We start from the raw sequence: 13663 nt of genomic DNA on the forward strand, positions 1-13663 counted from the left end.
TGGTAGTTGTTGGCTATTAAACCACGTTTTTAGGATTGTTACGACAGTTAGGCATTGTTCGGCTTGATTTTTGTGTTGAATGTCTCTTCCTTTGACGGCACTCTGACCACTCTCATGCATAGTATCGCCTCAGTGCGCTTGGGACCTCACCAGAGCAGGTACTAAAAAAGTATCCAGTACCAGGTATATACAGTATACATTAAAAAAAACATACCTGGTGTATATATATATAGGTATATATATAGATATATATATATATATATATATATATATATATATATATATATATATATATATATATATATATATATATATACATATATATATGCATATATATGTATATATATACCGGGTATATATTTATTAAAAAAAAACACGTTGGAACCAATTAATCCATGATGTAGTTGATTAATCGCTGCAGCCCTAATGTAAAACTATAAGAGGGATGACACAACTGACGATGTCATTGTGTAAGAATAGCTGCACTTTTTGAAACCCACTGGTGTATTTTAAACATGGACAGGAAAACAGGTCAAATGAGAGATGATCAAAAATCTTTCACTCACTAAAACAAATATAGAAATATTCTGGAGCATAACAAGAATGATTCCAACACCTTGATTGACATCAAATTCAGGTACATTTCAAGGACTTTCCAGGTCCAATTTCCTCAAATTCAATGGTGTCCACTTTGATTTGATTTGCAGCACACTTTGCATCTGGCCAAGTGATTGTCCTTGGGATCTTTGGCAAGCCAGTCCTTGCAATTTTCTTTGGTGAGGCAGAGATCTTGGAATTTATCACGTAATTTGAGACCAATGACGGAGAAAGACAGTGGACAGTGCCCACAACACAGATGGTAATTACGACTCGACATTCGTTCTGTGTAGGCCTAGTGTACGTACACCGAGCAATGCAGGCATGAAACAGTAGGTGGTGTCGTAACAAACAAGGGCACATTGGTGGCGGGAGACATTTACCTAAATATCAATTGAACTCCTGTCTTGTAACAAATTCAAACACTTTCAATGACCCACGAGGGCCTTTGGAAACTGTTCTTCAAATTCACAAACTTTCAAGGATTCCAAAGACCCGTTGGAACCCTGCCTCTGCAGGATTTTATTTTAAAAGGCCCTTATGAGACGGCAGCATACATTTCAAACAGGCAATTACAGTTTGAATGTGAACTTCACATCCCATATTCAAAGTAATATCAAATTTCGAATAAAAAGTCACAGCCCTAGTGATGACAATTCATTGCTGCACTTTATTATTCTTTTTTTTTGCTTAGAGAGAAATTTCCCAGCACCATGACATTCAATTTTGCAGCTTGGTTTCTTGTCGCTACGACCGTATGAGGGGTGCACATACCGAAAGAGAGAGAACTCCTCCTGGTGCTCTTGGAGGACAGAGGGCCGAAAAGGAGTGAGAGCAAGCAATGAAGAGCAACGGAAGGAAACAACAATACCCCTCAATATTAGGGGTATTGAATATATTGCACCAGACATTTCCACATGCACACACGCACGTGTACACACAGCAATAAATTCTTTTTTCCATTATTACACATGAAGTGTGATGCATTCAGAAAGCCATTACCAAACTGACAGGCTATCTTTCAAAAATGTACAACCAAAACTAACACTTTTTAATATTTGTAGGGATAATATTTCACTATTTTGCCACTGTAATGAGAAAAATGTTGCAGCAAATTTTATTGAGCACTGTTTTATGAAACAGTCTCCCCTCGTTGGTGATTTTGTTTGTCTTATTTCACAATAAACTGTCACAACAAAATGTTTAAGGGCGTGTGGGGCAGCCAGGCCACTGACTATCCAATAACAACACGAAACACATCGGTCATGAACAAAAATTGAAGCTGAAATAGGTATATTTTTCAATAATATTGGAATAGTGGTTTGAGCTTATTTTCCCCAAAACACTTGAAGGTTGTGTACAGACACCACGTTGCAGAAAGTGTTTCAAACACAGATATTCTCATATTAAAATAAAAAAAATGTTACTCATTAAGAAGACAAATACAAGATAAGAGCAGTAGACATTCTCTGTAGGTAGCCTGGAGCCTTGACATCCCAAACTACACTTGGTGCAGACAAACCCACAACACTATAAAGGAGATAGCGCCCTTAATGTTTGGCACAAACAAACCACTATTACTCTAAAAATCCTATTTAAAAACAGCTGATAGCCTGTGTAGAGAATCAAAACTAAAAAAAGTGTCCTGAAAATGTTCCTCTGGCCACAGGATTGTTATTCCGGGAAGAAGAGAGCAGTGCATGGGAAATAAATAATTACCGAGGAGTGGAGAAGAGCATTAGCACCAAATCAAATGACAGCGATTATAATGAAAAACTTGGAGGAGGAGGAAATACTGCAGGACAAGAGTTGCTTAGCTGAAAATGTGTGGTGAGGAAAGGAAAAGCTAAGCGGGTCTAATTCCTCTGTGCGAGTCTTAAGTCTTTGCGGGTGTAATCCTTTCATTATTGGGTGCCTACATACTCCCCGATTTATCTTTCCAGACTTAATTTATGACCTTAAACCCTTGCTTGCAAAAAAAGATTGAAGTTTTTGCTCAATGTTCTATGTTGATGAAACAGCCAGTGGTTTTATAGATACTAACGGAGCCACATTACTCTTCTGATTTTTCTCTTATTTATCTACCTCAAATAAGAGAAAGGCTTGGGTTGCTCAAACATGGGTTATTTGTAATTGTTGAAATTTAAACTTAAAGCCGAACTTTGCAAGTCTGGTCGATTAGCTGCCTCTTGCTTTGAAAAAACAGACAGTAGAGGAAGTGGAAACGGCCCCTAATGTCCCTGCACCAAGCCATTTAACCATCACAATGACTCCAAAGCTGTTGAATTAGGGTAGTTAAAAGGTAGGATAGTTCTGCTTTTAAATTATTTCTTCACGAAAAAAATCCCAAATAAATAAACCTCCATAAATACCTGAATTCAACTCCAGGACGTTGTCTATGATGCTCTAATGGGGCCAATGTTGCATGGCTTAGGGTTAAAAAAAAGGATCTCTGGTTGTGCCATAGACAAAAATCTTCCGGTTTGATGGTTGAAGCCAACCAGAAAATTAATGTCCTAAATAGCCACCAGGGAGTGACTCCACTGGTTGCAAAAACAAGTCAATTTAAGTGGAAGTCTGTGGAAAAATTGGCCTACTTTTAATTATTTTATAACGATCAGGTCACTAATGCCACATCCACATGGAAACACAACAATCTTTTTCTTTGTTTCAGGAAATGTCTTCATCCCCAAAAACAATAAAACAAAACTCTGAACACTGTAGAACATTATGCCTGGCCTATACATAGCGCTGCAACGCTGCTACACCAAAAACCGGAGATTCTAATTAGTATACATTACAATGTATACAACCCCAGAAAAAGAGAAGGAACGAACCAAGTCAGGGCGGAAAGAAGGAAAGAAAATTAAAATGATCTTAAAGCAAACAGACCGAACAATCTTCAAACACAAGAAGAGGAAGATGACAAAGGTAATCGACAGTGAATTCAAGCGCAAGAGAGGTGGGATAATGATATCATCATTTTCCCAAAGTAGCGTAGTGTTAGTGTCAACACAAAAACGCAAGGGTGGCGTTTTGAGCATAAACCCATTTTCGGACCTAAAAAAAAACACATATGATTGGATACAGTCTGACCAACAACTGGTATCGCCAGGCGACGTCTGTACATTACCGCTTGCAAAACCTCGACATAGCATTAGCCAAGTAGTGAAACTCTAGGCTTCAGAACAGAAGTTCACACTTTGATGGGGCTCTGTAAAGTCTGTAATGTCTGAACTAAACTCATAAATGTGACTGGATTAGCAGGCGCCTGTGTTAGAAAATTTGCATAATGTAATTTGATTAAGGTGACACTCGTGCAGCCACTTGGACAGCTGAACATCTCTCAAATTCTGCCGTGCGCAGCATGAGCAAAGACAAGCAGCGGACCCACAATGCACTTTTGAGACCCTGCATTTTTTAAATGAAAACAAAGCCGTACGGATGAAGGGGGAGCAGTGGCACACTATCAGAGGGGTTCTTGAAAAAAGATATCAGTTTTTCATTTTGTTATCTGAAACAGTTTGTAGACTACTTTCTAATCCAACTATCAAAACATTTCGAGGGAAATACATGGGGAGGGGGGAGTCCCTGGAATATAATTGAATCTGGCAGGTGGAACATGGCTGAGAAAAACCTCTGCTACAACATGTGGCCTAAGTTGTGCTGACACAAGGCAGTGACACTGGGCCTCATTCCCATAAACAGCAACTGCAGCAAATGAGCCATTAAGTTCCACATTATGGCTGTTTGGCCTGGGACGACTGAGTGTGCAGAAAAACACAGACTCACAGAAGGCTGAAAAAACTATTTGTGGGGCTCTCCATGCTTTTATTATGATTCTTGACATATTATGTGCACATAAGCTGTCCATGTATTTTAATTATTTCCTAAAAATTACCTCTCTGTCTATAACTGAAGTTTACAAGCTTAAACGATTCTGAAGATTACACGATCAGAAAAGAAACATATAAAGGGAGACTTTTAGGTTTTTCGGAATGGAGACTCTGAGATAACTGTCGTGAAAATATATTGAGGTTAAACCATCCACTTCATCTTTTTGCCCACCGGTTAGTCATGATTTCCCACTTTAAGAATCTATCGGTACCCTGCAGAGTCAGGAGCGCTCAGAGGTGTGATGAGCTATCAGAGCTGGACAGGCACTTGCGCATGAAAGATGAGCTACTTGGGAGAGTCGGCTTTGAACCTGGTCCATCAGTATCCTCCAGGACGGTGGCTGGAAGCTCTTGCTTTGATGGCAGGGCCAGCTCTGCTCTCCCTTAGGCTCAGACTCTAAGCCCCTCAGGTCAGGGCCATGGAATCCCAGTGTTTAGACAAAATCTCAATGTGAAATGTTTGATCTGTACGGTCAAATTATTCATCCATCAGTCAGTCTACCAAGGTAGAACTGTTTATTTATTACATCAAAGCTGAAGTAGGCAGGATGGCTGGAAAATCTATTCATCCACAGGTTATTCAAATTTGTGGATCTCTGTCCTGAGCTCCCTTCATCAGATGACCATGGACAGACGCACTTGATTCATGAGTGAGAATGGAGCTAAAGAAATCTGTAAAACTCTTTCCTGATCCTGAGATGTGTTTAGTTGTGTCTTTTTTTTTTGGTTTCTCTGCTTAATAGAAAGTTAGAACTACAGAGCATAGCTTTTGGAAGATATATCATTATTCTGCCTCTATTTGGTCTTCCTAAAAAATATATTGTAACAGTATTCAGGGGAAAAAAACAGTATGAGGGCAACATAGATGGTTCTGTGGTGGATAATCATCAGGCAACGGGATAAAGTTATTACTGATTCCTGCCTGAGTTCACCAACAAAGGACGTGCACTGTGTGTGTAGCGGAGGGTCAGATGAATCAGTTGTCAGTATGTCAGTGAGTGAGAGAGAGCGCAGGGTTCCCACACATTGAATAAGCACATCAAATAAGGACTTTTCAAAGACTTTCCAGGGCCAATTGCCTGAAATTCGCAGATGGTGTCCACTTTTATTGATTTGCAGCATGCTGTGCATGTGGCCAAGTGATTGTCCTTGGAATCATTGGCAAGTCAGTCTTTGTTATTTTCTTGGGTGAGATAAAGATCATGTGCAAGATCTTGGAATTTGCATTTTTCCGGCATTGTGTAATATACTGCCTCTTCCTTAATGTTAATCACTTATGCGTACTGTAGTCTAGGTACATCCACAAATGAAGGGAAACAGTAGGTGGTGTCATAATAAACAAGCACACATTGGCGGTGGGAGGCATTTACCAAAATATCCACAAAATCCAAGCACATATCAATGACCCATGTTTATCTACGGCGATTTTCAAAAGGATTTCAAGGACCCGTGGGAACCCAGAGGGAGATGAATGAAAGGACGATGCATTGCATTTTTAAATAGCATTGAAATAAAGAATACAGAGCCCTGTGAATAAAGATCGCCTCCGTTACACACACACACAAATCAAAGGACGCAACAAACAAGAACTTAGACTTAGATTTTTTTTGGGGGGGGCGGGGCTGTAAGCACAAAATATGGAGAAACAGTATTACATGACAACACACTAACAGGTGTTGTTGTAAAGGTGAGTTTGTGTTACTTTTGTACGAATGCATGTGTGTGTGTGTGTGTGTGTGTGCATCAGAGAGTACCAGGATCAGTGGGAAAAACACTGAGGATCAAAAAGATTCTATATCAGCATTTTGGTAAGAGGGTGCAGCACCACTGTTACCCGGTTCAGATAAAAACCCTGCTGTTTGCATGGTATTTCCTTCGTCTGAAAAACAAGCTTTGTCAAGCAAGACTATCAGCAGTGCAGGGTCAGGTGGGGGTAAGAAGTGTTTATCAATCTATCAAAGTGCTAAATTATCTGCAGTAGAATTAACTTTTGAAACTCTTCATGGGCACTTCTTCTTTATGTTTTCAGTTATACTTTAAGTCAAACAATTGTTCTTGACATAAATCTATTAACTTACTGTGTGCAGCACGAGAATGTCGCTAGGCCCAGTTGCCAGTGCAATATTTAAAATTACAAAAAAATGAATCACCCACTACAGCTTTAAGTAGCTCAAACCGGTTTTTCTTTGTTATCCCTGCTGGCAGCAAGTTTTCAGACAGCAACTCTACAGCCAGTGCCAACTGTGTGTCAGTAAGCCATAAAAACAACCTCTTCAAAAACTGAAAATTAACAGCATGTTGTCTTGTTACTTTATTTACCAGCACAGAGATTAGATAATTATTGCATGTTCTGAGGTATTCATTCAGACCGACACACATTGAACACACTTCAAATCCTCATATGTAATGTTTAACTTGTTTACTTCTTGTGCAGAAGAAAACCCTGCATAACAAACGCCTATAAAGACAAAAATAATCAAACCAAGTCTTCAGCAGTGCTGTGCTGTGCTGTGCTGTTAAGATTGTTCTGTTCTGTTCATTTCTGTTCAGCTTGTGAGAAAAAAAGATGCCTGAAGGGTGATGAGGTTAAACAAAGGGTGAAGCTTTTTTTTTTATGATTTGTCCAGTGTGAACATGCAGTAATTCATCTGGATGCTGAGCAGGAGGCCGGGGAGGCATTCACTACGCTTCCTGCCAGTATATGGATGGAGTGTGACTGTGCGCTTCATTTCCCATGCCCAATTTTGGTGCTTCCTTCTGGTAACAGCAGGCAGAGATGACAAGGAAAAAGCCCTTTCCCACACATGTGCCTCTGTTGAGTCCGCAGAGGTCCAGTCAAGGCAGCAGGATGATAATCCTCGTGTGCCACACTAGCTTACATAACAAACATTTTGAGTTTGTTTGCCACCAGGAATGAGTCACAATTTGTCCAGCGGGGCAAGAGGAGACTGTTGCATAATAACAAGCCAACTCCGAAGATGTTAAAAGCATAAAGGACAAGGGAGGGGAGAAAGAGACTCTTCAGAGACTGAGCTTTTGTTTTTTTGGTTGCTCTTTAGCCACGGTTGCTGCTTCCACCACGTTCAGATAAAAGGTAAAGCTAGGGTACAAAAAAAATATCTAATCCCAACATTTTAGTCAGCTCCCGAAAGGGGTTAAAATTAGGGCTGGGCGATATGGGAAAAATCTTATCACGATATACTTTTTACATCATTAATTACCAATATATATGACAATATAAATCAAATCAATATTTCTTAGGGCTGTAATCGACCTAAGAAATTCTTCATCAACTGAAACCCTGAAATTCATCACGTGCATCTGCGCAATATCATAGCCCATGATTTCCGAAAACATACTAAGTCAAATAGTGATATCGGCGAAAGAACTGTTGAGGAATATTTACATTATTTAGCTCTGTGCATGTCCTCGCACAGAGCGAGACTGAACACAGGAGCTCAGCTTCGCGGCTGAGACACAAATAGAAGCGAGTGCGCTTGCAGTTATAAAACGAATCAACAATTATTAGACTAAAACATTGAAATATGCCAATTCTGCTATGTTCATATACTCAAAACGGACGGAGCAACATAACACAGACAAGTTAGCGTACCGTTTTTATATGATATGCCATGTTTGTATGATATGCCATGTTTGTATATGCAAACTTTGCATTCGACTTTTTTACCGCCATCTATTTTTGTAAAATGCTGCCACACTGCCGATGTCATTGACATGGATGTTAGAGGGGGACTGACTGTAGCCAAAAATGAAAAGCTACAAATTAAATAAAACCGCCATACGTACTTTAATCTATCTGTCTCTTGTGGGTTGGGCTAATACAAAATACTGAAAAAAAAGGGGGGGGTTTTCTGAAGACATGCTGTTACATGTGAAACAGGGGTGCTCTGTTAAATGAAATCAAATTAACCATAGACTGGATGAAATTAACACGGCAAAAAGTCCACCAATCAGTATCGACACATAAATCGACTAGTCAATAGGGACCATATGGCTTGTAAATAATATCACAGCCATTTCAGGCTATGTCCTGATATACAAGATATATGGGGATATCACAGGTTGTTTCTCTGGACTCATGAAAGGTTTTCTCTTACAATGTTTGTGCTTCTCAAAGGAGAGTGACAATACACTCTAAATACACTGCAAAATAAAAACTACTGTTTGTGATCTGTATTATATGCCTAAAATACAGTTATTACCTTTCATTTCAGATAACACCTGGTTCATTTCTTTGGGCTATTTAATGTTAAATGAAGGATATTTATAAGTGTTAGAAACAATAAACTAGTCTACAAATATGGATTAAAGTTTTCATGCTTGATCACCCCTCTCAGTATGGTCTTACAAGGGCGATGCAATGATGATAAATGATACAATTTGTCGTGTTTGCAAATGTTGGCATGAGGGCTGCAACTACGGAATTAAACAAATAATCTTTCAGTTATTTTTTCTAAATGAATCAATTAGTTGCACTAACACTGATGACAGCTGCAGGGCGAAAACTTTTGGTGATTTTTATTGCTGCTGATATTATTCTGCCTCTTTTGGGTCAGAAACAACAATTATTTGTGTGCTATATGTGTGGTATATATATATATATATATATATATATATATATGTGTGTGTGTGTGTATACATACAACTGTTTATATAAAAGCTTATTTAGTGTTTAATTACTTGTTTAGTGTTTTAATTGTATTTGTTATTTACATAGTTTTTGACTTTTTGTTATTTGGATTTATTTTGCATCATAAACTTAAAATATCATCATAATTTTAGTTATTGCAATATCAAAACCCCTCTTGACCAGACTAGATGCTCATTGGCCCCCAGGTCATTTGAGTTTGACACCACAGCTCTAAATGGACTCAAAATTTCCAAAAATCACTAAAATAATTTTTGAAATAACTGTCAGTATTCACCAGATTTGATTCAGAATCCCATCACTGCCATAAACGAGGGCATGGTTTGACAATGGTTTGAATTAAACAGACAAATGCTAATGTTTAAATATCAAAAGAGTTTGCGATTTTGTTTAGTGAGTCAATCAATAATCAATTATTGGAATTGACTGTTCGAGCCATAATTGGTATGGAAACAACATTTTAATAAAAAACCACACAGACCGGGCCTAGTAAAGATGGGATATATTACCCCACCATTTATGCAACTATCTCACAAAAAACTTTTCAATTTACAGAAATTGACTTGTCAAATGATTGTCTACTATGACTATTCATTATTTAATATATTTCAATATCTGGGTTTAGACAATATAATGTCTGAAAATGATTATTTCACATTTATTGTGCAGAATATTTGAATTACTTGAAAAATAACAACAAAAATAATAACTTTAACAGAGTTTAAATGAAGAATAACATATACATAAGCATACATTTCCTAAAGGAATTCCAGAGTCATTCACTCAAAATAAGAATAAAGCAATTCTGAAAGTGAACATCAGCAAAACTGAACAAACCAGTTCCAGCCCACTGGCTCTAAACAAATATTGTATGCCTGTGGTCATAAGCACCTGTTTCTGTGTGTCTCAATGTGTGTCCTTGGGACAAGAGTTGTACAGCAGTAATGCAAACTACTAAAGCTTACACAATACCCTAGGCAGTAACTTATGACACGTGGCATGGACTCAGTGTTTGAATTTGGGTTTTTTTTTTGACTCTTGATCATTTAGATTTTGAGTTTCACTTTACTCGACAAATCATATAGATTTTTAGTAACAGCTGCATTTGAGCAGGAAGTGGAGAGGAATTTCTCTGAATATAATAATATTCTACAAAACCTGATGCTAAGAAAGATCAGAGGCATTCAAACTAAACCACTATACCAAACCTGTTTGATATAATGCTGAATGTGTAGTTCTCATGACATTTTTTTATGATTCTGTTCCAGCCTTACAGGTCAGTTTAAACATATTATTTATTTTAACCCGACAATCTCAGTCATCTCCTTTAACAAACAACCTGTGCTAAACAATGACAGAGACCCATTAATTGTCTAGTGGAATGCTGCTTTACTCCTCAACAATGAACACTGAAAGAATCCTCAGGGGAAGAAATTAAATGACGATGAAGACAACACCCATGGTCTCAGGCTACACACTGCAAACGACACCAACCTCCAACTGTTGTTAGTCTTTTCATTAAGAGATCCTTACCTATTATTAGTAGGTGCATTACATTACATAATGCTGTCTTTAACTGGGCATATGAGATATGTTTGTTTTCTTTAATAGTTGGTGCAAAAACAAAAGGCCAAGAGGGCTAGTTACACACTTTAGGTCTAAAACAAAAAGATAAAATCTGCATGGCGGCAAACACAACAATCAAATAAATAACCACTAAATTAATTTAGGAAAACGTATTAGTCTCGCTCTCTTACTCCTGGACACAGTACAGTATGATTACATGAATAATAATATCCTTGCTTTGACTTTGAATCTTACTAGACAGGGTCAAATCTCATTAGGGACTTAAAATTATTAAATTAGTCAATCAATTTTCTTGCAACTGTGGCTATCAACAGGAATTCGGGAGTTTACTTTTAAATCATTTGAATATTTGCTATTACAGCAGTTGTTGTGCACTCACACCAAGTTTAGCTAGGTTTCTGTTTTCATTTTATACAGGCAATAACACAAACACCCCTTTCTTGCTAGAATTAATAGGCCTTATAGTGTTGTTGACATTTAGAAGCCATTAATTACAGAGCACTTATAACAACAAACTCTCTATTTCTCTAAACTAATCACAAAGAAAAAAAATATGCTGCTTTTAACAATAGCGTACATTACATTACTCCACACAGGTTATCTCTCTTTATACCTGCTGACTGCTCCATCTAAAAACCAGGAAAACCTCTTTCATAAAATGTCCCTGACAGAAACTACATAAGTAAACGTGTCCTAAACAAAGTGAAACTTCACACACCTCTGTATCATGTCAACCCAAACACAACCCAAATAGGAGTTGGAGGCTAAATGTAAAAGTTATTATTCTAAAAACTGCAAACGACAAAAAGTAACTCCGTGTATATGTCACGAGAGGAAAGAAGTCTGTATAATTCACTATGATTTACTTGATGTAGCAATGTTATACTGAAGGATACATTCCACAATGATTACATTAAATTGTTGTGTGTGTTAGCAAGCTCGCTGAAAGCTGCATCACTAACAACATACACAACAATAATCTTACCTGGACTCTTGAGATTATATTTGTTCTCCATGCTGACACAGACGGTGAGGACTCAGTAAGATGCTGAAGTGCTGATGGTTTTCTTTAGCTAACTCGCTAGCAAGCTGACAGCTATAGCTTCACTTTAGCACCCCGGCTAGCTTTCTTCAGGTCCTTAACTACGGAGCAGGACAGGTGAAACCGCACTTCTTCCACTCTCTCCGGCGCAAGATACAACAAAGTCTATATGACGCAGCCGTATCAAAAACACAGTGGTGCTCTCAAGTTATGTATTGTTTCGGTTTTGAAACTATTTGCTAAACGTTAACCACGTGACGTCATTTGTGGGAACGTAAACAGGAAGTAAAAGCCGCTTCTCGTCAGAGTTGAAAGAAGACCCGCCCACATACCACCTCTGATTGGCCCAGCCTGAATGTCTTTTATTTGTAGCCAATCACCAGCGCTCACGTCAAACACAAGCCAATAAAAGCAAACAAAGCAAGGTAGGGGCGGGTCTTCGTTCTCCGTTGGTGGGGGGCAGAGTACAAATTAATGTGCTCTTAACAAATATGACGCAGCATCGGGCAAAATTACTTTTCGTACATGATAATATAATCTCATAATTCATAATTCCATATTCCCTGCATGTATTTGAAGTTAAATCTTTTTTCAGTCGTAGGTTTAGTCATGGTTTATAGCAATGAATAAGAAAGGATTTTATTTTGTTAGCGCAGATTAGATTTTAACAAATTATATTGTCTCCACAAACCAAACCACTAGATTATTATAGTGCAATAACTGTTTTTTTTTCTTACAAAATCGTAAAGTAGTCTGATTTCAGCTTCTTAAATAATGAAATTTCTTTGCTCTTCTATGACAGTAAACTAAATATATTTGGTTTGTGGTTAAAAACACATTGAAGGGTTATTGTTAGTTGTTTATTTGTCTTCATTCAATATTTTCCTCTGATCTCAACTCCTCAAATGTGACTTTGTTGTGGTCATTTTCAGGTTTGGTAACACAGATTGACATTTTACACAATTCCCTCCTCTTACGGATGAAAAAATGAATGGTGTTTAAAGCTCCTCACCGTGAGACACTTCTGTCACCCTGCACGTCCCACCAGAGATGAATCACTTGTATTTCATTAACACAGTCAGTGCATCTTAACATTTAGACCAGACTGCCTCCTGCCTGCATGTCGGCCTCTTCCTGCCACCAAAGGCGTAACTGCTAATTCATCATGTATTTTGCCCTTTTACACTATACTGCAGTTAGTCGAAGAATAAAATCATGAAATAGATGAAGCAAGACACAGAAATCTGTGAGTTACAGACCCGATTATTTTGCGTAAGATTTCACAAACACTTTTAAAGCATTATGCATTGTGAGTTAATGAGCTCTGAACTGTTTTATTAAAACAGACAAACAAACAAAACAGTTTTCCCTTTATTTCTAAATTGGTAAATATTCTTACTTTTCTAGATAATGCCTCTGCAGCCATTTTAAAGCCATGGATTTTGCTGTGTCACATGGAGCATTATCCTGCTGGACGTAACCATTAAACTGTGGCCATAAAGGGATGGATGAACGTGGTCAGCAGCAATAATCACACAGGCTGTGGCATTCAAAGTAATATTTACCCTCTAAGGTCTTTTTGTTTTTGGCCTGATTTCGTTATGAAAATGTTCCTTTACGAGGCTGCAGTGATGCAAAATGAACGTAATAGCAGTTCAATTACCATAGCAACAAAGGAAAATATTAGCCTGGAAAAAATTAGACTCACACAATTCTATTCAAATAGCTCACAAACAACAAGGAATAATAGTTTTGTTTTTGTTTGATGTTGAGGGGCAAAGCATGATAGGTCTCTCACACACACACACACAACCACACACACGACACCAAAGCATCATTGGTGCTAATCAACAGGTACTCATAGAAGAATTT

The 13663-nt window shown here is 37.9% G+C and overlaps 1 protein-coding gene across 1 annotated transcript in view; it reads right to left on the reverse strand.

Moving 5' to 3' along the window:
- The window catches only part of ube2j1 (ubiquitin-conjugating enzyme E2, J1), a 49516-nt gene extending 37437 nt beyond the window's left edge, over window positions 1–12079 (reverse strand). Inside the window, exon 1 of the mRNA XM_044049323.1 lies at window positions 11735–12079. Within this exon, the coding sequence (XP_043905258.1) occupies window positions 11735–11765 (31 nt within the window). The 5' untranslated portion in view covers window positions 11766–12079. The remainder of the gene's footprint in view (window positions 1–11734) is intronic.
- Window positions 12080–13663: the final 1584 nt, after the last annotated feature.

This window comes from Solea senegalensis, linkage group LG17 (assembly GCF_019176455.1).
Source record: "Solea senegalensis isolate Sse05_10M linkage group LG17, IFAPA_SoseM_1, whole genome shotgun sequence".
In the NCBI taxonomy this organism is placed as follows: Eukaryota; Metazoa; Chordata; class Actinopteri; order Pleuronectiformes; family Soleidae; genus Solea; species Solea senegalensis.